Source organism: Prunus persica, chromosome G1 (genome assembly GCF_000346465.2).
Source record: "Prunus persica cultivar Lovell chromosome G1, Prunus_persica_NCBIv2, whole genome shotgun sequence".
Classification (NCBI taxonomy): domain Eukaryota; kingdom Viridiplantae; phylum Streptophyta; class Magnoliopsida; order Rosales; family Rosaceae; genus Prunus; species Prunus persica.
Window position 1 is genome coordinate 30,667,274 of NC_034009.1, and position 27,448 is coordinate 30,694,721.

The 27,448-nt window shown below is 37.6% G+C and overlaps 3 protein-coding genes across 5 annotated transcripts; all 3 read left to right on the plus strand.

The window, feature by feature from the left end:
• LOC18789666 (fructose-bisphosphate aldolase 3, chloroplastic) lies at positions 3,574 to 6,685 on the plus strand. The gene is made up of 6 exons (XM_007222950.2): positions 3,574 to 4,028; positions 4,614 to 4,883; positions 4,990 to 5,099; positions 5,218 to 5,308; positions 5,548 to 5,817; positions 6,150 to 6,685. Exons 1-6 carry the CDS (start codon positions 3,867 to 3,869, stop codon positions 6,426 to 6,428), a joined length of 1,182 nt encoding a protein of 393 aa, XP_007223012.1. The 5' UTR covers positions 3,574 to 3,866; the 3' UTR covers positions 6,429 to 6,685.
• Positions 8,203 to 16,556, plus strand: LOC18789475 (DExH-box ATP-dependent RNA helicase DExH5, mitochondrial). Of its 2 annotated transcripts, XM_020553599.1 has the most exons (20): positions 8,203 to 8,784; positions 9,235 to 9,395; positions 9,470 to 9,557; positions 9,826 to 10,071; positions 10,184 to 10,279; positions 10,596 to 10,784; positions 10,881 to 11,040; positions 11,116 to 11,246; positions 11,475 to 11,642; positions 11,725 to 11,753; positions 11,856 to 11,997; positions 12,277 to 12,471; positions 13,036 to 13,239; positions 13,440 to 13,509; positions 13,636 to 13,784; positions 13,996 to 14,301; positions 14,569 to 14,628; positions 14,718 to 14,870; positions 15,065 to 15,175; positions 15,378 to 16,556. In XM_020553599.1, the coding sequence occupies exons 1-20, from the start codon at positions 8,368 to 8,370 to the stop codon at positions 15,843 to 15,845; spliced, it is 3,543 nt and encodes a 1,180-aa protein (XP_020409188.1). In that variant the 5' UTR covers positions 8,203 to 8,367; the 3' UTR covers positions 15,846 to 16,556. The 2 variants fall into 2 exon arrangements, with proteins under 2 accessions (XP_020409188.1, XP_007225431.2); XM_007225369.2 differs by having other exon boundaries at positions 8,204 to 8,784; positions 11,725 to 11,997.
• On the plus strand, positions 19,540 to 27,441 carry LOC18791823 (CDP-diacylglycerol--serine O-phosphatidyltransferase 1). Of its 2 annotated transcripts, XM_007222379.2 has the most exons (13): positions 19,540 to 20,391; positions 22,578 to 22,772; positions 23,431 to 23,496; positions 23,594 to 23,653; positions 24,058 to 24,148; positions 24,448 to 24,502; positions 24,739 to 24,818; positions 24,943 to 25,059; positions 25,145 to 25,229; positions 25,812 to 25,903; positions 26,281 to 26,534; positions 26,672 to 26,760; positions 26,922 to 27,441. In XM_007222379.2, the coding sequence occupies exons 2-13, from the start codon at positions 22,609 to 22,611 to the stop codon at positions 27,047 to 27,049; spliced, it is 1,281 nt and encodes a 426-aa protein (XP_007222441.1). In that variant the 5' UTR covers positions 19,540 to 20,391; positions 22,578 to 22,608; the 3' UTR covers positions 27,050 to 27,441. The 2 variants fall into 2 exon arrangements, with proteins under 2 accessions (XP_007222441.1, XP_020410104.1); XM_020554515.1 differs by lacking the exon at positions 19,540 to 20,391 and having other exon boundaries at positions 20,696 to 22,772.

Genomic DNA, 27,448 nt, shown 5'->3' on the forward strand with positions numbered 1-27,448 from the left:
GCAACATTACAGTCATCAGACACAAAAAGAAAAAACAACAACGTGTAAACAAAAAACTACGTGGCAATGTAGGATGCAACCAAATAGGTAGCAACATTATGGTCGCAAGACACGAAAGGGAAATACAACAACATGTAAATCATATGGCAATGTATGATGCAACCAAATAGGTAGCAACATTATGGTTGCATTACATGAAAGGAAAGAATAACGTGTAAATGAAACCCACCTACCAACATCACTATTGCGATACATTAAAGGAAAAAATAATAAGGTGTAAAGGAGAACCACCTACCAATGTTACGATTGCGAACATGAAAGGAAATAATAACAACGTGTAAACAAAAGTCACCTACCAACGTTACGGTTGCGAACATGAAAGGAAAGAATAACAACGTGCAAACGGAAGTCACCTACCAACGTTACGGTTACGAACATGAAAGGAAAGAATAACAACATGTAAACGAAAGCCACCTACCAACGTTACGGTTGCAAACATGAAAGGAAATAGTAACAAGGTGTAAATGAAAACCATCTACAAAATTTACGATTGCAATAGATTAAAGAAAAAAATAACAATGTGTAAACAAAAGCCACCTAACAACGTTACAGTTGCGAACATGAAAAGAAAGAATAACAACATGTAAACGAAAGCCACCTATCAACGTTACAGTCGTGAATAAAAGGAAACAATAACAATGTGTAAACGAAAACCACCTACCAATATTATTATAGCGAACATGAAAGGAAAAAACAAAAACATGTAAGCAGAAAAAATAAGAAAAAAAGCATATCAACATGTTATGTGAAGAAACTGATTTTCCATTATAATATTCATATGATCATTATACAATATATAAAGTTTGTAGAGAATAATCTATAGTTACAACAAGTCATTATCACAAACATAAATATGGAGTTATGGTCCAATAACAACGTAACTGACAAATGACCATTTCCTATCATTAGTATGATTAACTATTGTAACTGAAATACTATTGTAACTTCATAACACTCCCTCGCAAATCGAGGGTGCACAGCACAGCAAGATTTGAATGAAGAAACTGTGTGGTGATGGAGATGGCAGTAGCAGTCATCTGTAGTAGTCTAGTAAGGGAAACAAAAAAGAAAAACTCCAATCTCCAGAGTTGCAACAGCGGCATGAGAGAAACAAAGTAAACATAATGCCCATTGAAAGGCAGTAAGTGAAGGAGAGCATGAGCTCATGGAAGGAAGGAATAAAATGATGGGCTGACATACAAATCAAATGTACCTAGGAAACAACTCTAGGCACCTGAGAAACATAATGCTACCTAGGAATCACCCTCTAGGTAGGATAAAGAGAAATAGACAATGTTGTAAAGAGGAATGAGAAAGAAAAATAATTCAGACAAGTGCATTTTTTTATTTATAAAAATAATAAAGATGAGGAATGGAAACAAAAGAAAATTCATCACATGGAAAGCAGAAAGGGATGCGTGCAGAGAGAAAAGAATGAATATTTGAAGGGAATAAAGGGGTTAAGAGAGGATGCATCACAATAGTAGAGGATATGAGGTGAAACCAACCTGGGACATAGAGAAAAGAAAACGAGAGCATGAGTAAGTTTGAATTTCAAGGCACCATAGAAACAATAAGGTATGGGTAAGAAAACTAAGGGGGAACAGAGAAGTAATAAAGAAAATATTATCACAAGAGGATAGAGGCCCATATAGATTAAAATATAGAAGGATGATTGACCCAAAAAACAATAATAAGAAATAAAGGAGGAAAGCAAGTGAGACAGAGAAAGTAGTCAAGAGAGAGAGAGAGAGAGAGAATAAGATGCAAGAGACAATCCATGAAAAGGAAAGGAAACTCAAGATTCCAGAGACAACCCATGATAGGGAGAGAGAAAACACAATTAAAAAGAAGAGAAGAGAATACCCCAGTAACATAAAAGAATTATAAAGAAAAGAAGACAATACCCGAGTAACAGAGAAGAAGAAAGGTAGAGCAAGAGAGCACTAAAGAAGACAGAGACCAACAGTAAAATCAAAGAAAGAGATTGGGCTTAAGAGGAGAGGAGAACACATGTTGAGCATAGATAGAGCGTGAGAGGCCAATACAAAGGCAACAACACAGTGATAGGGCTTGAGTGGCCGATACCAAGTTGACAACACAGAGGAAGAAACAAGGGTTGTACAAAGGAAACATCGGCTGTGTAGCACGGCAGAGAAGGCTTGGCGAGCGTTGACGAGGCTCACAGAGGAAAGAGAGACGACTCGATGAGCGATGACAGGCAGCATCAACAAACAAGGGAAAAGTATGGAAACCACGATAGAGAAACCATCAGAAATACATGAGAGAGAGAACCCACGATTGCAGACTATGATAAGGCTCGTGGAGGGAAGAGAGACAGCTCGGCGAGAGACGAAGAAGTGGAGAGAGATTTCAAGTGGAGAAACCAACGATAGAGAGGTGTGATCTTTGAGGGAAAGGAAAAGTTTTTTTTTTTGCTCGGTTTCAACAGAGAGAAGTGGCCCAACATTGATGGATAACAAGGGGCTAGTAAGCCAAAAGAGGGACAGGCAGTGGCAGTGTAAGAGAACAACAACGGTAGGATAACATGACATGAGAGAGATAAAAGTTGGCAAGGAGAAGACTCAGTGAGTGGTGACAAGGCGAGCAGAGGAAACAGAAATCTGGCCATCATGGCCAAGGGAGATAAATGGAGTTGCCATGGGTTGCCACAAGATAGCTCGATGGAAGAGAAGGTCCACAATGAAGATGGTGCGGTGGAGACACAAAAATAACGAGCTAACAGAAGAAAGGGTTGTAGTGGTAAAATAAAGGTGCGGCTACAGCTAAGGTGGAAAGAAAAAACATATTCATCTTTGAGAAGAAGAGAGGAAAAAGCAATATACATACAAACACCCTTATGGGTGAGGAGTGAGGAGCGAGGAGCGCCAACGACTCTCAATGTTGGCAACTGGAGGATCGCTAGTCGGCGTTAGCTATTAGCTCTGATACCATGAAGGAAGTTGAAGTTCTACCCCAAAACTAATTGGCAATGGGGGGAGTAGCCCAACTCCTTATAAGCCCTTGCTAGGTTTCACAACTTTCCAATATAAGACTCTTTACCTTCACATTCTCACGTTATGCAACTAAATAGATTGCGACGTTAAGGTTAAATAACATGAAAGGAATATACAACATTTTCCAACAAGTTACGAAAAATATTGTGTTATGATAAAAAAAATTCACATAAGTTTTTGTTTTTAATCTTCTTTGTATTTTGCCATGCAAGCATCCAATCGTGAATCACGAAGGAGATGGTTTTTCTTATTTATTGTTGTTGTCGTCGTCGTCCTCGAAACGAAGGAGATGGTCTTTGTTGTTCTTTGTTGTTCTATTTCAATTTTTGGTGTTACAATCGGAGGCTTTTTTTCCCCCCTCCACCTAATCAAAGCCGCATTGCAAGTTGTCAATTGTTAGGTGAGGCCCGTGATGGCCCAACCCAAAATATATCCGAAATTCATTTCCCTTGGCGTTTGCAAACTTGTAAGGGTACCACTCCCGATTTTCAACGAATAAGGATTTGTAGTGCGTCCAAAATCATACCAACGATAATACAGTCATTCGACTTAGGGCAATCTGGTAAATCATAGATTGATACAATAAGGACCGTTTGGTAGTGTCGCATGATCCTCGTCACATTACAACTCGTAAAGGCAGCTGCGGACTCTCCAAGAATAACGTCGTCTTATTATATCACTCTCTCTCCCGCAGCCACCAACCCAAGAGTCAGACTTAACCAAACCACCAAAACACTTTCTCCGGAAAAATAATCAGTCGACGCCTCCAAGTAAACTCTCGAAAAAGCCATGGCCTGTTCGAGCCTCGCGAAGCTTAATGCGGCGTCGTCTCAGTGGATCGGCCAGCAGTCCTTCACTCAGCGCCACGGATCGTCCACCAGCCTCTCTACTCGCCGAGTCGCCGTCCCGATCCGAGCTAAGGCCTACACCGACGAACTCATCCTCACCGCTGTGCGTCCTCTCTTACCTTATTTCCAGTTCATCACTATACATACACAGATTTTGTTGTTGATTTCATCGCTGGTTAAAAGTTTGAATCTGATCATCACTTTTTATTAATCTGTTATTTTTTGATGTTTTGATTTGATTTTGTGTGTGGAGGATATGCATGTGTTTCAAGTTTATAAGTTTGAGATTTCACTGCTTTATCGAATTAAACTGTTTCTAACTCTCCGCTATGATTTGGTTAATTAAATTGATTAATATGCTGGTTTGATCTTCGGACTAGTTGTATTTTATTTTTATTGTTTTCTCCGTCACAGCTTTAAAAGTTCTTAGCTCAAAGCCCATGTGACAGCATACTAAAACTGCAATTTTGCATAACATAACAACGGATATTTCTATGGAAAAAAAAAAAAAAGAACTGTGTGTTTCCATAGGAGTTTGTAGATTCAAGTCATCAGTGGCAAATTGTACTTTGTTTTTGTTTTAGTAAGCAATATATGTATACATACAATATGTATTTATGTCTGTGGAAAGCTTAATATCTTATTTCATTTTCTTTAACTGATTTTTGTTTCTTTTTGGATGTTATAGAAAACTATTGCATCTCCTGGCCGTGGTATACTTGCCATCGATGAATCAAATGCAACTTGTGGAAAGAGGTTAGACTCTATTGGCTTGGACAATACCGAGGTTAACCGACAGGCTTACAGGCAACTTCTATTGACCACTCCTGGCCTAGGTGAATACATTTCAGGTGCCATTCTTTTTGAGGAAACACTTTACCAGTCAACAACAGATGGGAAGAAATTTGTGGACGTGTTGCGCGAGCAGAAAATTGTACCCGGAATCAAAGTTGATAAGGTATGGTGCCGCTAGACCATATGTGTTCTATAGCTTGAGAAATTTCTAAGTACTTTGGTTGAGATCCCTAACTGTTATTGACGTGCTTCTTTGGTTGCCCTTGCAGGGTTTGGTTCCTCTACCAGGATCAAACAATGAATCTTGGTGCCAAGGCTTAGATGGATTGGCTTCCCGTTCTGCTGAGTACTACAAGCAAGGTGCTCGTTTTGCTAAATGGTAAGTCAATTAATATTTCTTGTGGACAACTGCTGTATAGAGTTTGTATTTTTGTCCAGTTGATCTATTCTATTAGACAGATAAATTTATCTGAGTGTCCTATCCTTGAAATGTGCAGGCGCACAGTTGTTAGCATTCCTTGTGGTCCTTCTGCTCTGGCTGTTAAGGAAGCTGCATGGGGACTAGCACGTTATGCTGCCATTTCTCAGGTATGTTCACCATTAGACAGCTATGTTCACCATTAGACAGCTATGTTCTTTGGATTTCCAATCAATGCCTACGGAGTACGGGTGTGATAATTTTACTGCTATCCTGAAAATAAAAGTAGTATTTTGCCTTTTTGTTTATAAAGTAGTTTAGCAATGAATTTGTAGGTATTTTTAAATTCTTTACCCGTTGGTCATTGGTATAAAACATACATGATTCATTGCTATGCCATTATGTGCAGGACAATGGTCTTGTGCCCATTGTAGAGCCTGAGATTCTTCTTGATGGGGACCACCCAATAGAAAGGACACTTGAAGTGGCAGAGAAGGTCTGGGCAGAAGTCTTCTGTTACTTGGCTGAAAACAATGTGGTGTTTGAAGGAATCCTTCTTAAGCCTAGCATGGTAACCCCAGGGGCTGAACACAAGGAAAAGGCTTCTCCAGAGACCATTGCCAAACATACACTCACAGTGCTTAAAAGGAGAGTTCCTCCTGCAGTACCAGGAATCATGGTAAGATTACCTATCACTTTGTAGCAATTTTAACTATACTATTCTTCTCTTATTATATAGAAGACTAATAGACACTTCTGTAAAACCTACTGAGATTTGTGGGAAAAATACTTTTAAGTAGCTATGTGTTCAGTCTCTACAGAAAGCCTGTGCTCTGGTCGTTTTATAGAATACAAATATTTGTGGTCATTTATAGTTGCGAACAATACAACAATGTACTACTATTTATTCACTTTCTCTTCCCCATTAAAATATATTACAAGAATGTAGTACTCATGATATTTGTTCACCTTGATCCATGGGCTGATTGATATTTGCTCTCTTTGCTTCAGTTCTTGTCAGGAGGACAATCTGAAGCAGAAGCAACCCTGAACCTCAATGCAATGAACCAAAGCCCCAACCCATGGCATGTTTCCTTCTCGTATGCACGTGCTCTGCAGAACTCTGTGCTTAAGGCATGGCAAGGACATCCTGAGAACGTGGAAGCTGCACAAAGGGCACTGTTGGTCCGAGCAAAGGCAAACTCCTTGGCTCAGCTAGGAAGGTACTCTGCTGAGGGTGAGGATGAGGAAGCCAAGAAAGGAATGTTCGTCAAGGGCTATACTTACTAAGCCAGAGTCTGAGGCAGTTCATTCCTTCGGGAACTTGAAAAGGATGTAATTTACAGCATTTTTTTTTTGGTGTTAGCTATATATGCTGAGTAAAAGCTTTTTCATTTCTTTTTCCCCACTAGAAAGACTTGAGGGCTTGAATAAGACCGGTGAGAAAGGATGTGTTTTTCAAACTGTAACTTATGAAGGTGGGAGTAGTAGTAAAAGTATTCCTATTTATCAAAGTTAATTTTCTTAAAGCACCTTGTGATTCTTGAGATTGTTTCTTGCTTTACCGTCGGTTTTTTTTTTTCGAGACATACTTCCTACTTCCTTTATTTTGTATTTATCGAAGTTATGTTTAATTCATTGCTAGATTTTAGTTTTCAAGGCCGTAGCTTATTTGAAGGGATCTCATAATTCTCTCCTTTTTTCTTTTCTTTTCATTTTTGGTCAAATCTCATTCTGGTATGGTTTGAGATAGTTCCACAACCATATCCATTTCTTAGGCGCGCTCTCTCTCTCTCTCTCTCTCTCTCTCTCTCTCTCTCTCTCTCTCTCTCTCTCTGTGCAGAAGGTTAACCTGGAATCATAGTCTGAAATATCGATAATATCGGGGAAATATCGAGGATATTTCGATTTTTTTGAATCACGGATATTTCGGAACATATCCATGTACATATCGTATAAATATCGACAATATCGACGATAATATCGGAAAATATTGATGTCGATAATTTCGCTCACATTTCAGCAATATTTTATCAAAATATCTGTGTAATATCGCTAAAATATCGAAAATATCGAAAATATCGATGTGAAGGAAAAAAAAAAAGTTTTAATATAAAAAAAAAAAAAAAGGGAAAAAGGGGAGAAAAAAGCACAAAGGGGATATGAACCTCTCCCATTTTACTCCTCCAACACCTTAAACACCATATCACTTATGTTTTTGTGATAATATGCTAAAATATTTATATTTATATGGGTGGTATGTTAACAATTACATGCAAAACTATTTTGGGGATTTATCATTTGATGACTACTCTTCACAATACACTTACTCTACACATAGAGATGATGAAGATAGTGAAAAATTTGAATCTCGTAGGAACTCTATGTGGTACTAAGTCATTCATGTATTTTACCATGCAATGTATAAAGTGTAAAATATTATAGTAAATCATTATATATGAATGATTACAGTGTATTTAATCTTTTTTCATTAATTATTATATATTTTTTACACTCATAGTGTTTGCCCGCTTGCTGTATAATCAACTTAAATTAGTTAAATCTATCATGCAATGCATTTCCTTCTAATTTTTTGTGATAAACTCATAGATAATTGACTACATAGACATTCTCCAAAGTTTTAATAAAAATTTCCAAGTTTTTCTTACAATTTCCATGGTTTTTATTCAATTTTTATCGATATCGATAATATCCCGATATTTCCATCGAAATTTCCATATTTTTGGACTACCGATATTTCCGATATCATCGATATTTTAGACCTTGCCTGGAACCATCCTTCAAGTTGACATACTTTTTCTATTTTACATTTGTTTGAACTTTGAAAAGATATGAAAAGATAATATACAGTATTTTGCTTTTTAGGGAGGGTGGAGATATATAGGTACTTTTTATAAACTAAATCTAAAATAAAAATTTCTCCCACTTCACCAAAATAAAATTCAAATTCGCTCAATCTAAAATTATTTAAAAATGTCGGAAAGCTGGAAAAGCAATGGCATCAGTTCAGTTCGTATATGCCAGAGGCCCAGAGCATAAGATCCAGTTCGTAGCCCAAACGGAAGCGCTGACGTGCGCACTCAAAGTAAAATACTAAACAAGCTCTCTTTTTGTCTTCTCTTCCGGAGTTCACCATTTCTTCCGGGAAACAAACACAAAGCTCATATTCCTCTGATCTCCAGACGACGCCATTCTGCTCTCACTTTGCATGCCCTCACCATCTCTAGCTTTTCTCTTTCTTCCATCTCCTTCTCTCCAATTCGCCGCCGCACCTTCACATCCCAAACCCATTGCCTTCAAACCCTCACCTTCACCCTCTCCCTCACTCCTCGCGATGAAGGACCGGCCTCCTTCTTCGTACGGCGCCGTTTACGTTCCTCCGCACCATCGCCTCCGGTCAGTCATCACTAGCCCTAATTACAACTCTGCTGCTTCAATTGGCTCCAAGCTCCGTGAGAACCAGAGTGCTGCTCTGAACCGTCGGAGCACCAATGGTACTCTGACTTACTACCAGACTCAGCAGCAGGAGCAGCTGCAGAAGCCCAAGTTGCAGCACAATTCTGCTTACGACGACGGCGTTTCTGAGGAAGGGTCCGATCGCGAAGTTGAGTTGCCATCGCGTCCGGTGAGGTTTTATATGTATATGTGCATGCGTAAGGTTTTTAATCGGGGAATTCGTGGTGTGTTTACTCAGTTTGAAATGCTGATTAGGTTTCAGTTAGGGCTCAGCTTCTGAATTTTGAAGTGCAAGTCGGGCGTTTCACTTTAGGCTCTTAACTTGTTTGTTAATTGAGTCGGGCTCAGTTTACTAAGTCTTATGTGAAATGCTATGTCGATTTTTGATATGCGTTGCTTGCAATTGTTCGAAGTGGGTTTTATAATCGTTGAGGAATTAACCCCCTTACCTGGGACCTTTTTTTAGGTGTTTGACTTACGTGGTGTATAACTTCTCTTTGCTAGCTTAGTAGAGAATCTTCATTTACTTTCTTCTGTGTTGCTGTGAATTCATTCCTATCCATTTTCAGAGTCTCGCATATGTAAATGTTAATGGTATTTGTTTTTCTTAATAATGCAGACTCAGGGTGCTTCCCCGTCTGATAACATTGATGATTGGAAACGGAAACTAACAATGCTGTTACGTGACAAGGAGAAGCAAGAGTTGGTTTCAAGGGAGAAAAAAGATAGACGTGATTTTGAGAAAATAGCTGCTTTGGCAAGCAGAATGGGGCTTTATAGGTATCTTTTGTTTTTGTGAGCATGTAAGTGTTTCAATAACTTCACAAAAGTCTAATTGTGAGAATTGTTGACAGCCATCTGTATGCAAAAGTTGCTGTCTTTAGTAAGGTCCCACTGCCAAACTACAGATTTGACCTCGATGACAGGCGCCCTCAGAGAGAGGTAATTCCTTATTGATTTGTTTCCTTGCAATGATGTTTCTGTGTAACATAATCTTAATTCATGCAAGACATACTGCGTTTGTTTCACTTTGAGTTCTAGTGCTAACAGTGCTTTTGTGGACAACACTCATTTCTTGCTTCCATGTGCTTCACCATCTCACTTGCTGTTTCTTAGACCTGATGATTTTTTTCAAATGCCCGAGTTCTTTTTAATTCATACTAGACGGTTCTTAAGTGATATGTATATATATTTCTTAATAAATTGAAAGGTGACCTTGCCCCTTGGGTTGCTGAGGAGAGTCGAGGGCTATCTTGGAGAATTTCTTTCTCAGAAGTCTAGGACGAGGGAAGGGCTTCCAGATGCTTCCTTTTCTAGATCAAACAGTAGTGGCAGCATTGCTACTGATGAAGGGCTTTTTGAGCAACCAGAATCATTGGCGTCTAGTAAGGTTGTAATGGAAAAGATTCTTTGGCGGAGAAGCTTGCAGCTGCGTGATAAGCAACAAGCTTGGCAGGTTTGTCTTACCTTGGCAGATTCCTCAGCATGATTGGCATTCAGGTATCACTTATAAGATGAATCATGTTCTTTATTCTACGTATATGTAATATTTTTCTAATTTTTTACAGGAATCTCCTGAAGGTAGAAAAATGCTGGAACTTCGGAGAAGTCTCCCTGCCTATAAAGAGAAGGATGCATTGTTGACTGCAATTTCACGGAATCAGGTTAGTCATTATTTATCATGAAAATTCAATTCCCCAGGTTATGCAAGATGTTATATCTGACTTTGGTCCTGGTTTTACAATTTGGTTTGGTGTGTGTTGAGGGTCAGCTCATTTTCTCATGAGTGGCATAATCATTTTTGTTTTGTTTTCCACATTGTCGTTTTCAAAGTTAAGGTAGTAGATGTTGATACATGCTAATCATGCAATTATTTTTAATTCAAATATGCTAGCATGCCACTCGACAATAATTATTTTGGCACGTAGTGTTGAAAGCATGAGATGATAGCGTTTGATGAGCATAATTTTGTATGTGTAGGTTGTTATCATATCAGGTGAAACTGGCTGTGGCAAGACCACTCAAATTCCACAATTCATTCTAGAATCTGAGATAGAAGCTGTTCGTGGAGCTGTTTGTAGTATTATATGTACACAGCCTAGACGAATATCTGCTATGTCTGTTTCTGAAAGAGTTGCTTCAGAGAGAGGGGAGAAATTGGGTGAATCAGTGAGTTTTCCTCAATTTGCTTGGGATATTTGATCAAATTATTACCTTCTAAGGTTATTTAAAAAAGACCTTTTCCTTGCATTTCTTCGTTCTTAGGTTGGGTATAAGGTTCGGTTAGAGGGTATGAAAGGGAGGGACACTCGCCTTCTCTTTTGCACCACTGGCATTTTGTTGAGAAGATTACTGGTTGATAGAAATTTGAAAGGTGTAACTCATGTGATTGTTGATGAAATTCATGAACGTGGAATGAATGAAGGTAATTTAGCACTAGATTGAGGCTTTAATTTTGGATGATAGAGTGTGATATCTCACTGTAATCATTTGATGCCAGATTTTCTGCTTATTGTTCTCAAGGATCTCCTACCTCGTCGACCAGAACTGAGGCTGATTCTGATGAGCGCAACCCTAGATTCTGAGCTTTTCTCATCCTACTTTGGTAGGGCTCAGATAATTCATGTTCCAGTAAGTTAAAAAAAAAATGTCGTAAGTAGCAATTTCTCCATCCAGAGATGTGTATTTCTGTTAAGAATTTGTGTGTTTTCTCTTGTATTGGAGGGATGTTATGTATTGATGTGTATTTCCTTCTGTTTCCTGAGCGAATTATGTATTAACTTATTAATGCAAGTTGCAGAGGATAGGTAATAATGGTCTGAGATGGTTTTCTACTTTTGTTTTTCCCCTCCAATTTAGGGTTTTACATATCCAGTTCGAACTCATTTTCTGGAGGATGTTCTGGAAATTACGGGCTGCAGATTAACGCCATACAATCAGATTGATGATTATGGTCAAGAAAAGATGTGGAAAATGAGCAAACAGGCACCAAGAAAGAGGAAAAGCCAAATTGCATCTGTTGTTGAGGTATACAAGCTATTGCGTAAACGCTTTTGTCCTTTTCCATTTCCTGGATCTTATCATTTTTGCCCTCTTGGAATGTATTCAGGATGCACTTAAAGCAGCCGATTTTAATGGGTATGGTCCCCAGACTCAGGAATCTCTAGCATGTTGGAATCCTGATTGTATCGGTTTTAATCTCATAGAGTATCTTTTGTGCAATATCTGTGAGAGTGAAAGGCCTGGTGCTATTCTAGTTTTTATGACTGGATGGGATGACATCAACTCTCTGAAGGAAAAGTTACATGCCAATCCTCTCTTAGGTGATTCAAGCCGAGTCTTGTTGCTAGCATGCCATGGTTCTATGGCAAGTTCTGAGCAGGTAAGTTTTTAATGCCCTGATTATTGTACAATGGATAGCATAATTTGTTTGCATACGCGTATAGGATGCTGTTCTGCATATAATTGTGGTTAATGGTCAATCCATTATTTGATGCTGCCATAATTTGTCTTCACCTGAAGTAATCCATCCTTCATAGATGCTGCCATAGTTCTTTGTTATCTATGGTGAATGAAGGAGTTACTACTGAACCTACTTTCTAACCAATTTTTATATCGTGGTTTCTCCTATTTTTATTGTTTCCATGTTGACTGCATGCAGAGGTTAATATTTGATGAGCCTGAGGATGGAGTGAGGAAAATAGTGCTGGCTACTAATATTGCTGAGACAAGCATCACAATTAATGATGTTGTTTTTGTTCTTGATTGTGGAAAGGCAAAAGAGACTTCATATGACGCACTGAATAATACTCCTTGTTTGCTTCCTTCCTGGATTTCCAAGGTGTCTGCTCAACAAGTAAGAATGTGTTCTGGCTGAAGATTTTGGTCGCTTAGACAAAAACTATTATGAACTGGCAGTATATAAGTTATCTTTATTCAACTCAAGTTGTAGACCTACATTGTTGTGTGCATGCATGTGTGGTAGAATGAGTAGCAGAAAAAAAGTTTCTGAAGGCAACCCCATTTTTCTGGTATAAGAATATATCCAATTAGCATTTAGCCTTTTCAATTCTTTTCAGAACTTTAGGGTTTGCTGTATAAACACCCAACAGAGGTTTTCCCTTTGTTTCCCTTTTAAGAGACTAAGGAACGTGGGCTTTGACACTGGTCGTACTATGCCCGCACCTGATACTGCTCCCAATTGCTCATTCCATTCCTTCTTTTCAGAATATACCAAGATGGTGTGCCTGCTTAGTGTTCTCTAATTAGTGAAATAAAAACATGAATATAGAGAGGATTTACTAACATTTGTGTATGTTTTTGAGTTTTGAGATTGCTTGGTGCTTAATGTTCAGCTCATGTTAAGTTTCAGTCTGTTACGCTAATTGAATACATTTCTTTTTGCTTATTTATATTGTAGAGAAGAGGAAGAGCTGGACGTGTCCAGCCTGGGGAATGTTATCATCTCTATCCTAGATGTGTATATGACGCATTTGCAGAGTATCAATTGCCAGAAATTTTGAGAACGCCTCTGCAGTCTCTCTGTCTGCAAATAAAAAGTTTAAACCTCGGAAGCATTTCTGAGTTCTTATCTAGGGCTCTGCAGTCACCAGAGTTACTCGCGGTAACAGTCATTTTCACATTTCTCAGCCCAATGTTATTAACTTAAATCTTCAATTGGACAATTTTTTATTGCTGAAAGGAACTTAGATTTCCATCAGGCTGATTTCGCCCCATATTATTCCTCCTGAAACTGTTGTGATTTATTTGCAAATTTTGCTTTTTGGCTGCAATTCATATTTTGTTTCCTAATATCTTTCATAGGTGCAAAATGCCATAGAGTATTTAAAGATCATTGGGGCCTTAGATGAGAACGAGAATCTGACTGTTTTAGGTGGGAAGAGATATATTATTCTTTTAATATTTCAATTATGTATTGTGATGCTTGCAACTCTTTGTAATGGCTGAGATGTTATCTTCTTAAAGCAATAAGCCTCATGCAATCTAAGTCACTTGACAGGACGCTATCTAACTATGCTTCCTGTGGAGCCAAAACTTGGAAAGATGCTCTTGGTAGGCGCCATCTTAAACTGCCTGGATCCAGTTTTAACTATTGTTTCTGGCCTTAGTGTCAGAGATCCTTTCCTAACACCATTTGACAAGAAAGATGTAAGTCAGCTCTCCGATTCTATTACATATTGGACTTATCATGCTCTTTGTTTCTTGGTTAGAACTCGGGGCAAAGAGTTGGACTGTTATTATTCCCCCAGAATTTGTGAGGGAGGAGCGAGTTTTGGAATTACGATATTTGTACTGTGGCCTTGTATCATTATCGTTAAATGCAATTTATGGTTATTATTTTATTTGTTTATCTTTGTAGCTTGCTGAGGCTGCAAAGTCACAGTTTTCACGAGATTATAGTGATCACCTTGCTCTTGTGCGGGCCTATGAGGGCTGGAAGGTTGCTGAAAGAGACTTTGCTGGATATGACTACTGCTGGAAGAACTTTCTTTCAGCACAATCGATGAAAGCTATTGATTCTCTTAGGAAGGAATTCTTCTCTTTGCTCAGAGATACTGATCTTGTTGATGCCAACACCACCACCCATAATGCATGGAGTTATGACGAGCATCTCATCCGTGCAGTTATTTGCTATGGCCTGTATCCTGGAATTTGCTCTGTTGTGGTAAGCATTAATTTGCTCTGGTGTTAATTAAGCTAAATATTTTCTGATTACTTTTCTAAATTCTTGATGCTGTCAATCTCCTCCATCTGTTGGATTCATGATTGTTATCTTGTGATGAATGCATGCCTTTTTAATCAAATTGGGAAGTAAAGTTAGCCACAAGGATGTAATTAAAAATGCTTATTGGCTAAAAATTGTGTCAGTGTTTGTTAGTGAGTTTGTTGTATATATATGCAGAACATGATTCATTTCTCTTTTATAATGCAGCACAATGAGAAGTCATTTCTGCTGAAAACTATGGAGGACGGTCAGGTGCTGCTATACTCGGTAAGCATTCTTGTTCATCACATTGAAGAAAAGATGTCCTTGCTTCTGTTTTAGTTTAATCTCATCTCATGTTCTTATCATTTGTCTAGAACTCTGTCAATGCTCGGGAACCTAAAATTCCATATCCATGGCTGGTTTTCAATGAGAAGATAAAAGTGAACTCTGTTTTCCTACGGGATTCAACAGCTGTGTCTGACTCAATGCTCCTCCTATTTGGTGGAAGCTTTTCAAAAGGGACTTTAGTAAGTTTTTCATTTCTGGTGTTTGCTGACTGTGTCATGTTTTTTATTTGGGATTGCGGGAGTGGGCATACTGCTCTCTTATGTTGTTAGTGTTGTTTTTGCTTTCTGTTATTGCTGCTGTTCCTTATTTTTCTTCTTCTTATTTATTTGTTATGTACGAGTGATATAATGGGATTGAATTCCTGTTCTGGCAGGATGGACACTTGACAATGCTGGGAGGATATCTGGAGTTCTTCATGAAACCTGCTATAGCAGAACTGTATCTATGTTTAAAAGGGGAACTTGATGAGTTAATTCAAACCAAAGTAAGTTAAACTACCAATGAACTTAGTTTATTTTAAGACTTAACCTGTTGGAAACCTGTAGTTTTTGTTCTTATAGTTTCTTTTTTATTTATGGGCCCCTTTCTACTTTACTTTCCCAGTTGCCCCTTGAAGTGAGTTTTGGATATATGTTCTCCTCTTGTTACCTCTATAGCTAATGTCAATTATGGTGAACCTTGAACAGCTACTGAACCCCAGGATGGACACACACGCATTTCATGAACTCCTTTCTGCAGTGCGGTTGCTGCTCTCAGAGGATCAAGGAGAGGGTAGATTTGTATTTGGCCGTCAGGTCCTTACATCCTCAAAGCCATCTGTGTTGGCAGCACAGCCAGCCTCAACCTTGGTTTCAAGAACTGACAGTGGACCTGGGGGTGATAATTCTAAGAGTCAGCTCCAGACATTGCTCACAAGAGCTGGATATGCTGCACCCACCTACAAAACTAAGCAACTGAAGAACAGCCAGTTCCGAGCTACGGTAGAGTTTAACGGAATGGAAATTATGGGCCAGCCTTGTAATAACAAGAAGAGTGCAGAAAAAGATGCAGCAGCTGAGGCCATCCAGTGGCTGGTGAGTGGAACACAAATGGGCCACGGTTACATCAATCACATGTCAATGATGTTGAAGAAAAGCAAAAAGGACCATAATTAAATCCTTATTTGCCAATCCTCCCTCCAAAAAAGGACTTAATGAGAGGGCAGTGAACACAACTGGTGGTGCTTGGGAGAGTTCCTTTGAGAATCAATGTGGTCACAATGCCCAACTTTATCATCTGCCTCAGGAAACAGTAAAAGGTCGGGCAGCATTATCGCCTAAAAAGCCAGCATATGTGGCCTGATTTCTACATAATTTTACACCCATAATTGATCAGACATCACCAGCAAATAGTATTCAAGATGCCAAAGTTGTGGTTGATTTTGGCATATTGGATCGTCTGCTTCGGGAGACAGGGTACATCTGAGCTAAAGTTGAGGGGACTGGAATTGACATATTTTGGCCATTTCAGTAGTCGCATTTGGATCACAGCACTGAATGATGGTGACCAAGAGAGTTTGTTAAGGACTGGTGAAATTCTAGTTATCAGCACTTAGAAAGAGTGGAGGAGAACTATACACGAACACATTTGCAAATGCAAAACGGGTGATTTCTTAAGCCATTGTGAGCTTGGATTTTCACTTTGATGTAACATATTATTCTTTGGGATAGTTCGTAGGCCAGTGTAGTGAAAACATGTTACCCTTTTCACTTTTTGTTAATAAGTAGCTGCTTGTAAATTCCAGAATGGCTCCGATTATTTTGGTACTATAGCTGCAGTGAAATGGTCATATCCCAGGAAGAATTGTTCCTGGAATCTGGGTCCTAGTATTTTCGACTTTGACGAGAAGATGCAAAACTGAAGGTACAACTTTAAAACGAACGCCAAATGACAGTCTGATGTAATTGTAAAAAGAAAAATAGAGAACCACACACGCAGACGCAGTACATATTTGCATTGCATGTGGTAGCACTGGCAATTCGATTGCCCATGACGAGACAAGTAGACTTGTTGCATGTGACTCAAACTTAAAAAATATGGGAGATAAAACCGCTGCTGGGTCTTTGATTTTCTCTTATTAAAACAAAATTTATTTTCTTTTCCAAGGGAAAAGGGACCACAATCCCTTTCAAGTTTCAATTAAATAACGCCTCTGCATCTCACAGGCACAGCAATCTTTGACCCAACAAAAACAAGACCGCCTTCCTTTCCTTCCTTCAGTTTTATAATTGGGTTAAATCCAAGCCACAAGCAAATGAAGCCATCATTTGCAAAGAAATTCCAATTTATTTTTCTTTCTTTTTTTCAAAGAAAAAGAAAAACAACCACTTCCTCGAAAGGCGACATCGATATGGCTGTCGGGGTAGGCTTATTGATTAGGTAAATAATGTGGAAACTTATGGAATCTGAAGCATATGATACGAGTATGGGACAGGCTGGGAAGGTCTTGCCCCTTTCATGTCCAATTGTCCATGATGCTGCTGCTTCTCCTCCTAAGCAAAATGAAAACTTTGTGTTTGTGGTCACATTAACAAAACAAGAGCAAATAGTAAGTAATAAAATAAGCTGAAAATGACTGCTTCTTTTTTTGCCCAAATGAAAGCTCCCCCGAGTCCAAACCATGTGAGGATGCGCATTCGTCGTCACGCTGTGTGCTTGTTGGAGCTTCTAGTGAACTGAAATTGACCAAAGTAAGGTCGGCGGACCCCCTTTTGAGCCTTTAGTCTTTTGGTCTGGTTTGGCCCTCTCATATCCCTGTTTTTCTACAGTTTTTTTTTTAATGTTTCTAAAATTAGAAATCAAAATTCAAAAAGTAAGTGCAAGTGTATGTGGATAATGAATTATGTGCAAGGGGAGCACAACTTTGGGCCACTTTAGTCTGATCGCACATCGCAGGTTTGTGAATCCCGTGACATTAATTAACAAAGAAAGAAACCCAAAACTCTGGAAATACAAAACAAACAAACTGGGGTCTCTCTCTCAACTCTTGTCTACTTACACACTTTTTATTTTATCCCATGGGGCATGTGGGGTGAAGCTTGTCAGTCCAATTCACCACACATTTACAATACAATATCCTTCAATCAATCTCATTAAACATATTGGGTTCCTAGTCACATAGATTTGTCTGTAATTTATTTATGGATTAACATAAGTGCTAACATCAATTGTTCAAGTGCATTATGAATTATAGCAAATACCAGCATCAGTTGTTCGGACGCACTTGAGTGAATGTAATGATAACCCTTCCTCTTTTTTCTTTTTGATCAAAATATATGTACGATGATGCAGGCGTGTACAACAAAGAGAAGGAAAGGGTTGGGTTGAGTTGGGTTGGGGTCAAGTGACAAGTGGAGCCCTCTATTGAAAATGATTGGTGAAGAGTGGAGTGGAGTGTAGTATTTTTCATATTTGATGTGGAACAACTCAAAGCAATATTCCCAAACCCAGTAGAGTAGCCCAGCTGGATTATTCTAGCCTGCCTGCCTGCCTGCCTGCCTGCGTTTGATCAATTTTTGTTTCTCATTCAAAATATTTATTTTATTCTCCCCCCCCCCCCAACCCCATCATCTCCCCCCAATCCACCCTTTCATTTATTCTGTGAGGTAGGGAAAAAGTCCCAACCCTACACGCACGGATGATCATCATCATCATTAAACCAACGGACACGGACCACTGCCCCTCACTCTCACTGCACCCTGTTCCAACCCGCACTCAGCTGTACCTTATTATTAACATCATCATGTCCTTTACTACTTATTTAATTAATTTTCTGTTGTCTCTCATTGATTTCAATTTAATTAACTAATTGATTGATTAATTAGTCAATGAATTAATTGAAACCTGCATCAGGTGACACTAGTTGAGTTGACGAATTATTTCAGCATGTCAGAAAAAAGAAAAAGAAAAAGAAAAAGAAAAAGCAGTCAGCTTGCTCTTCCTCTCAGCTGGTACTGTACCAACGGAAGTACCAACTTTAAAGTCTTAATAATGCAGCTTTCTGCATAACACATTATGGATTTGGAAATTACGTCTTGGAATTGTTGTCCATGGCCTTGTCTCTTGTGTTTTTTCTTTTTCTTTTCCCCCTTTCCTTTTGGGTTGGGTTGGATTTGATATTTCAACACAAATGTCTGTCCCTTTCTTCTTCTTCTTTTTCTTCATTGTTAGCTCATGAGTCATAACTGTTGTGTCTGCTTGCCATCGATGACCCTCTTGTAAAAGTCATCATGCCCTGCCCTTTTGATCACATGAGCGATTAATAAACAAATCCAAAAGGCAACCCGTGTGTGCTGTGCGCTCTGGTTCAATGGCAATGAGTGCAAATTGAGTGCTCTTCGTCTTATCATTTGTTTTGGTCAAATTTGCAATCCAAGTTTCTTTCCTTCCTTTTTTCTTTTTAATCCGAAGCAGTCAAATACTGAGATTATACACAACCACCAATGTCATAAATGTTTCCATTCACAATATACGAATCCCCCTACCACCCTGTTTCATAAATCATTAGTTGAATTCACATGTCAAAATAAATGTTCTCATTTGCAAGTCATGATTTTCATATCTATTTATTTATTAGAAAAGCATTCGTACCTTATACCCCAAAAATAGGGAATAAAAGACAATCAAATGCTGTTAGAGCTTAGTCTAATTTCAAGTGGTGAGAGGAGGAAAATGAGTTTGGGATTAAAATTGGTTCAACGAAGTGAAGAAATTTAAACATTAAAGTCTTAACCCTCACCGTTACGAACCACTAACAAAATAACAGATAACATAAAACTGACTGATATATATATATATATATCGCATTTTCTTATTTTTAATATATTAGTTGACAACAGTTTCTGAAATGTCAAATTAGCCTCTAAAATAAAAACATAAAATATCATGAAATAAAGTCACATTAAAAAAAGAAGCATTATGAAAGAAAAGTAGGGAGAAAGGGAATCAATGAATCATCAATGATAATATACCGCAATTAAAGAAGATCCCCAGGGTCAATTCCGGTATAAAAGTCCCATCCTTTTTCATTTAATTTTCCTATTTATTTGTACCTCTCAAGCTCTCCAGCCTCTCAACCCAACCGCATCTGAGAAAACCAAAAAAAAAAAAAAAAAAACATCTTCAAATCTCATCCTTTTTCTGCTGACACATCTTCAAATCTCTCTTTGACCGTCGTACCACTATACACACACGCTCTCTCTCTCTCTCTCTCTCTCTCTCTCTCTCTCTCTCGCTCTCTGTGTAAAATGGAAATATTATAAATAAATAAAAAATATGTTTATAAGGAGTCTAAGTTGGTTTTTCTAATTTTCTTTTTTGGGTTTTCTCCCATCATCATCCTTCGCCTTTTCGCCGTTGTTGCAGAGAAAAAACTATCTGTGTGAGAAAAGAGAGAGAGAGACTGAGATAGACTCATCCTTTTCTCTCACACTTTTCTCTCTGCCACTGCAAAAGCCTATTCATTTCATTTCGTAGATTGATTAATACAAAACCTTTTTCTCTCTAGGTGTCTCATTTATCTTCTTCTTCTTCTTCTTGTTATAATTAAACACTCTCTCTCACGCACGCACCACCTGTTTGTGCAAATTTCCAAAAGCTCTGATCCGACGGCCACGATCTTCTCGTCCTCCATTCGTACGGCTATCTCTCCTTTTTTTCTACGTAAGTATCTCTCCCTCAAATACATGCCTTTTTATTTTTACCAACCTTTCTCTCTCTTTTCAGTCTTTCAGTCATACGGTACCCATTTATATCTGTATACTCTATATACATACACTAGCACGCATATATACGTATACTGAGATACGTACTTGGGTATTTATATATCATTGTATATATACTGTTTCTGTGTTGTTTTCATTTATGTATATATATAAATCTTATCCCGCTCGGCATATTGGTTTTTGTTTGTGATTCGTTTCATTTCATTCCATTCATTCAAAATTACGAATTTTTGTTTCTTTTAGAAAACAAAATTTAAAAAGACGCCAATTTTCAGATTTTTGCTTTTGTTTCAAAATCTGACACAATCTTTGATTATTTCCAACATGCAATGATTTTAACTTCGAATTATATGACTTCTTGCACTTGTATGGGGGCTCTCGATTTCAAGCACTGATATCCGATTTACTTTTACTATAGAAATGTATTCATGTTATTTGTTTTTTTACATTTGGCTTACTGAGTGTGTTTACTGCTTGGTGAGCTCATGATCAGCGTGTGTTTTTATAGATGTTAAAGCCTTAACTTTGAAATTTCTTGATGGGAACTTTTGGTTACTGTTGTCCGCAGCTAAATTTGATTTTGTATACATGTGTGCTGGTATATACCTGATTAGATTTTATGTTTGGTATTGGTGGTATGGGTTTTGGTTAAGTATTGAGTTTAGTCTTTTCATTGGTTATAGTATACTGTTAATTCCTTTCACAGTGTGCATAATTATGAATGCGTTTCTGTTCTATGATATGTAGAAGCTTCTTTTGTTTACTTGGGGAACAAAATTAGGTTAAGAATTTTGAGTACAGGGATTAGGTTTAAGAGTCTTGGACCCTAAGCACATACAGGTTAAGTGTGGGAAATAATTTTTAATGGGCTTGTTTTAGTTTGAATTATTAGAGCAAAACAGATGCTTGCTTACATAACTCAGATACCCTTTGACTATGAGCAAATCAGGCTACGGATGGTTGGTCATTAGGGATTATTGTATATTTTGATTTTTCAAGGTTTCCACTGTGTACATTACTTTCTGAATTTCCAATGAGATAGTAAAAATTTTATGTGGAAGGAGATAGTTACTTTATACAGGATGATGGTGTTGGATGTTTATAACCTGTAGGACAACACATAGGACAACCTGTAGGGACTGTACCTTTATGTAGGGCAAGATGCATCAAATTGTGGCTGACTAGATTTTCCATTTCTTTATGAAATCTATGTCTCAAACATGTAGGACTCAGTGGTTTCGTTTTGTGGGAATCGAATATGTGCTTTGTAACATTGAAAGCATTGCAAGGAATAAAATTATCTGGAATGGGGCCGTTATGAAATGGGATATTATAACTTTCTGTATTGGTCTTTGCTTTTCAGATTTTCATTAACCACCGCTAAATTTTTTTATCTTGTAAACTTATGTTACATCAATGGCGGTCATCTTATGTGAGGACCATATTTGTGAGGATGCAGATTCCACATGATACTACCTTTTTAAAGAAAACTTGTAAACTTGATGATCATGGAACTAGTTCATGCATACATATTATGAGTTGGTAATGAATGATATACTTTTTGGTAACATTATGAAAAGCTTTTGTTGGTGTTCTTATAATGTTAGTTGGCTTTTAGTAGTTTGCTGATTGTCTTTCATTTTATGATGCAAATCATTTCCTGTTAACAATATATTTGAACTTTTGCAATTTGTATCACTTAGTTTTTCTGATTTGATTATGTATTTTCAGCATCAATATTGGGTTCTTTCTTATAAGAACAATATTTTAGAGACGTGATAGGAAAATGAGGTTTTGTTAAGTTAACTGCATGCAATGGACTTCTTTTCCATGCTTTAACCTTATGCTAAGTTTTCTCCATCCTGGTCTTAGATTTTTCTGGCAGGCTTAAGAAAACTGACTCATTATTTGGTATTTATAATCACGAGAATTATATGCCGCACTATTGGATATATTTGTGTCTACCTTTGACATGCTTTTGACACACTGTTATTTTCCCTATTACATTTCAGTGGTCTCATTTTCTTTCTGTTTCTTTAATTTGTAATTAATATAAGGTGGAAAATCGGGGATGATCTTGCCAAAACAATAACCTTACCTGATCTTTTGTTTTATTATCTGTAGCGAGCAAATATCGTCCTTGTACTGGAGGCCGATGGAGCCTAATGGTCATAGGAGAGTGAGGAGAAAGGATAATTATGTTCAAGAAAATGGGGACACAAGTCAGTCAAATGCCGGTGATGAGCTAGATCCATGGACTGCATGGGCATACAGGCCTCGGACCATTTCAATGTTACTTATTGGCGCATGTTTTCTTATGTGAGTGCTCCTTCCACTAAGTAGATCCTCCCTATCAATAGTTGGCTTACCATTGATTTTAGGCTCCCTGCCAAGCCATTGGCATCAGATGGTTTTTGTGAATGTCACACCATATTCCCATGGCTTTCAATTCTCGACTTCTTTCAGTTGTTGTATAAACTACAAAGGCAGTTGAATTGTTAGATATCATGTTTGTGTGGTTGCATTAGCCATATCAGAGTGTCAGTTCAATGACTTATGTGATGCAATTATGCTGTTAGTTCCTTCTATTAGGCTTACAGGATTTATTTTTCAAATGCAAATGGGATATTTTATGTTTTTGTAATCTCATTTTCAGGTTTAACAATAAATTTTTCTAGTTATTTGGTGAATTTTCTGTTATGCACAACAGATGACTGTAGCAACTGTTAAAAATGAACATGCCTTACCCCTATGTGGAGGCTTGTAGCCTCCAGTGGTAGAGCATTTACCCTCACCTCTCAGACCTTAGGTCTCCTTTGAACCCGAAAAAGGGGTAGCATGCCTTAGATGAGCTTATACTCTACTACTGCAGTGTTGACACAGTGGTGATCTATGTTTGTGTTTAAAAAAAATCTTGAAGTATTAAGAGATAACCAATTACTGCCATGTCTTGTTGTTTGTTTGAATTTCCTTCCAGTTGGGTAAGTGGAGCCCTAGATCCAGAAAGCAGTGCATCTGGAGATCTTGTTACATCTGTAAAAAGGTTTGCTCTTCGTTTTTAAATTTGGTGATTAGTATGACAGTATACTCTTATTTGTTTTTTGGAATTCGTTAATCACCATGCCTACCCTTTCCCGCAGGGGTGTATGGGCAATGATTGCAGTTTTTCTTGCTTATTGCTTGCTGCAAGCCCCATCTACGTAAGTGAGGATTGAGTTAGTTGTGAATTTTGTTTTCATCTCTTTTTTGGACTCTTGTCAGTATGCTGTAATCTTTATATTAGTGGTTCAACACTTTAATAATTGGAATGGGATATTGACATTTTTCTCTAGTCAGTGAATATAACTATTACTATTAGTTTTAGTTCCTTTTGTCACTTGAACTTGGGAGTCCACTGATACATGGTAGATTGGAACATCTTTAGGGGAAAGATTTTGGGGGATTGTGGGAAACCCAGATGTCTTGTTTTTCTTGGTGACTAGATATCTTTACCTTTTCTTCCTCGTTTTTCTCATATGCAAGTACTACTTTTGCTTCTAGCATTTACACTACAGTAATACTGGTGTGAGATTGTTAGCTTTATGCTCTATTATATTTCATGCAGGGTTCTTATCAGACCACATCCTGCAATTTGGCGCTTGGTTCATGGAATGGCTGTTGTTTACCTTGTTGCTCTCACATTTTTGCTTTTCCAGGTCGGTTTTTTTCTCTTCTTTTTTCTTCTTTTAATATTATTTTTGTGAATCTTCTGCGTGTCTGTGTATACACGTATTTATGTTTGTTCTTTTTGCTGGAAGTTCATTTGCTCTGCCTATATGTTTTGTTATTTTGCTCCTTTTAACAAATTCAAGTTTCTCCACTGCTGCTATTTTTTTTCTTTCCTCTAAAAGACTAATTTTATTCTCTAGGAAACTTTTCTTTTGAACTCTATGTTATGAATTGTTCTAATATCTAAATTCTTGTGATAGCTAATGTTTAGTTTCTCACTTAACAGAAGCGCGATGATGCTCGGCAGTTTATGAAGTTTCTCCATCCTGATCTTGGTGTTGGTAATGCAATTCATTTTTTTTTGAAATTTTTTAATATTAAAATATAGCTGATAAGTGTCCTGTCTGATCTGGGTGTGGGTAATGCAATTCCTTTTTCCAAATGTTTAATTTGGCATTTAGCTGATTAGGGAAATTTTATCATGAAATTTGTTAAGCTTAGATTTGCGAAACTTTTTATACTCAAATAGTATAATCAAGGTATTCATTTTTTGTTTTTATTTCTTGATTTCATACAGAACTTCCAGAAAGATCTTATGGTGCTGATTGTCGCATATATTTGCCTGAAAATCCTAAAAGCAGGTTTAAGAATGTTTATGTATGATTTCTTCTTTCACACTATCTATTTTTATTGTTTCTGATGTAATGTTATGCTCTGAATCTACATCAGTAGAGTATCACACGTTACAGTCTTCTGATATTTGTTTCTCCTCTCTCCCTAGGAAACACTTTTTGATGAATTTGTTGTAGCTCATATAGTTGGGTGGTGGGGAAAGGCTATACTGATCCGTAATCAGCCCCTTCTGTGGGTGCTTTCCATTGGATTTGAGTTGATGGAGGTTAGTTGCTTGACTTTATACCTAATTTTATGTATGCTTAAGTGGTTGCCTTGAGTATAATATAAAGCTTGTTTGGCATGTTCAGCTTACCTTCCGCCACATGTTGCCAAATTTCAATGAATGCTGGTGGGACAGTATTATTCTTGACATTTTGATCTGCAACTGGTTTGGTGAGAGCTCTCTTACAATATCAATTTTGGCCTTCTCTTGCTAAGTTATAGCATAATATCTTGGCATAGGAGTTCGTTTGTCTGTCCCATTTTATTTGTCATTTATTTTTATTTATCTTTTTGGTATCATTATTGTCCTTCCAAAAACTTTTGCTGACAACTCAGACTGTCCTTGGGATTCAACAAGTTGAATTGCTTTATCTTTTTGGTATCATTAATTGCCTTCCAAAAACTTTTGCTGACAATCCAGACTGTTCTTGGGATTCAACAAGTTGAATTGCTGGGCTGGAACTCCTTTGGATTTTATTTCTATAACTTGATCGCATATTCCAATTAGAGACGGAGGTTATCGTATTCTCCTTTTCTTTTTGAATTTGTTAAGAACTTTAAGAGCACAAGCTGCTTATTATGCAAACATTTGCATGATGGGATCTTGTATTTGTATTCATGATTTGCCACCATGAGTGTAACAATATAGTCTGTAGTTACTGTTATTAGTTATAACAGTTTTGTGTGCAAGTTAATATCTACAAATAATTGTTGTGGCCTCCTGTGATTAGTTCTGTTTGTTGTTCTTGGCAGGTATCTGGGCAGGAATGCATACAGTTAGATACTTTGATGGAAAAACATACAAGTGGGTTGGTCTAAGTCGACAGCCTAATATTATTGGAAAAGTAAGTTTTGAAATTCAATTACACATTTTGGTTGACCACGAATGCACTCTTTTTTGCCAATTGGCTTAAGGAAAAATTTCACTTTTTAACTTGTAATAAATTGAAAGTAAATAGTAAGTGTCTCTGTTGCAATTTATGCAGTTGGTAACATGTTCCCTCTTTTTTAGATACTGCAATCACAATAAATAGTTTTAATAAAATAGTGGGAATTGTTTACTGTAATATTGTGGAGTAACAACCACTTAATTGTCTTTATGAGGTAAGCAGGAACTTATATGATTCCTGTCCTTTCTGTAGAAGGATATTATCCTTCTTGGTGTTCTGGGCGTTTTTATTCACAAGTTGTGATTTGGGAGATGCGATCTTTATGGTTTCAGGTCAAACGAACACTGGGACAATTTACACCAGCTCAGTGGGACAAAGATGAGTGGCATCCCTTGCTTGGTCCATGGCGTTTCATTCAAGTCCTCACTCTTTGCATTGTATTCATGACTGTAGAGCTCAATACATTCTTTCTTAAGTTCTGTCTATGGATTCCGCCGCGGAACCCCTTGATTGTGTATAGGTTGATCTTGTGGTGGCTAATTGCAATTCCAACAATTCGCGAGTACAATTCATACCTTCAAGATCGGTACTCTCTCTCTCTCTCTCTCTCTCTCTCTCACGCACACACACACACACACACACATGCCTGTATTTCAATGGAAATTTATTTGCAGTGACATGTAGTTGACTGCTTACCCTTTGGTTTGATTGCTGTATTTGCAGAACACCAGTGAAGAAGGTTGGGGCATTTTGTTGGCTTTCCGTAGCTATTTGCATTATTGAACTTCTGATTTGCATAAAGTTTGGACATGGTATGTTGTCTTTTTTCGTGGTACATACTTGGTTTTAGTCACAATAAGTACCTCATCTTTTTCTTCTTATTAATTTTGCTTCCTAAACCAATGCCACTTTGGTTTAATTTTGCTCACAGTAAGTACCTCATCTTTTTCTTCTTATTATTAATTTTGCTCAGGATTGTATCCTAAACCAATGCCACTATGGATGGTAACGTTTTGGATGTCTGCTGGAGTGGCCCTTGTATTATTTTTGATTGTTTGGTCGTGGCAACTGCATCGAAGTTTAGGGAGAAAGAGGCGATGATTTTACTATTGTGGTACATCATTCTTTGATTGCTTCCTTGCCCCTGGTCTCAAGGTTATCGATCCATGTTGTAAATATTTATCACCCTTTATTAATTGTACATCCTGATTCTCTTTTAGATTAGCGGATCACAGTTCCTTGAGTAGAAAATATTTATTCTTTCTTGCTAGCCAGGCTGTTGCAGATACTTTAAGGCTCGGAAATTACTGGTTTGCCACTATTACTGGCAGGTTTTTTCCGAGTCTGAGGATGAGCCATTTTGAACTACCAATTCCTTTATGTTGTAATGTTGTAGGTTTTTTATTTTATGGGTTATAACTTATAAAATTGTCAGTAAAAGATTTCATATATGTAATAATGTACCAAATGACAATGGAAGCTTTCGTTCTACCATTTCAA

Excerpts from the sequence above, each read along its gene's own strand:
- LOC18789666 (XM_007222950.2), top strand. The coding sequence starts at position 3,867 with ATGGCCTGTTCGAGCCTCGCGAAGCTTAATGCGGCGTCGTCTCAGTGG. Across the intron at positions 4,884-4,989 it reads CCGGAATCAAAGTTGATAAG|GGTTTGGTTCCTCTACCAGG; the intron begins GTATGGTGCCGC and ends TTGCCCTTGCAG. Across the intron at positions 5,309-5,547 it reads GTTATGCTGCCATTTCTCAG|GACAATGGTCTTGTGCCCAT; the intron begins GTATGTTCACCA and ends CATTATGTGCAG.
- LOC18791823 (XM_007222379.2), top strand. The coding sequence starts at position 22,609 with ATGGAGCCTAATGGTCATAGGAGAGTGAGGAGAAAGGATAATTATGTT. Across the intron at positions 22,773-23,430 it reads ATTGGCGCATGTTTTCTTAT|TTGGGTAAGTGGAGCCCTAG; the intron begins GTGAGTGCTCCT and ends ATTTCCTTCCAG. Across the intron at positions 23,497-23,593 it reads CTTGTTACATCTGTAAAAAG|GGGTGTATGGGCAATGATTG; the intron begins GTTTGCTCTTCG and ends CCTTTCCCGCAG.
- LOC18789475 (XM_007225369.2), top strand. The coding sequence starts at position 8,368 with ATGCCCTCACCATCTCTAGCTTTTCTCTTTCTTCCATCTCCTTCTCTC. Across the intron at positions 11,247-11,474 it reads CTCAGATAATTCATGTTCCA|GGTTTTACATATCCAGTTCG; the intron begins GTAAGTTAAAAA and ends CCTCCAATTTAG. Across the intron at positions 15,176-15,377 it reads ATGAGTTAATTCAAACCAAA|CTACTGAACCCCAGGATGGA; the intron begins GTAAGTTAAACT and ends AACCTTGAACAG.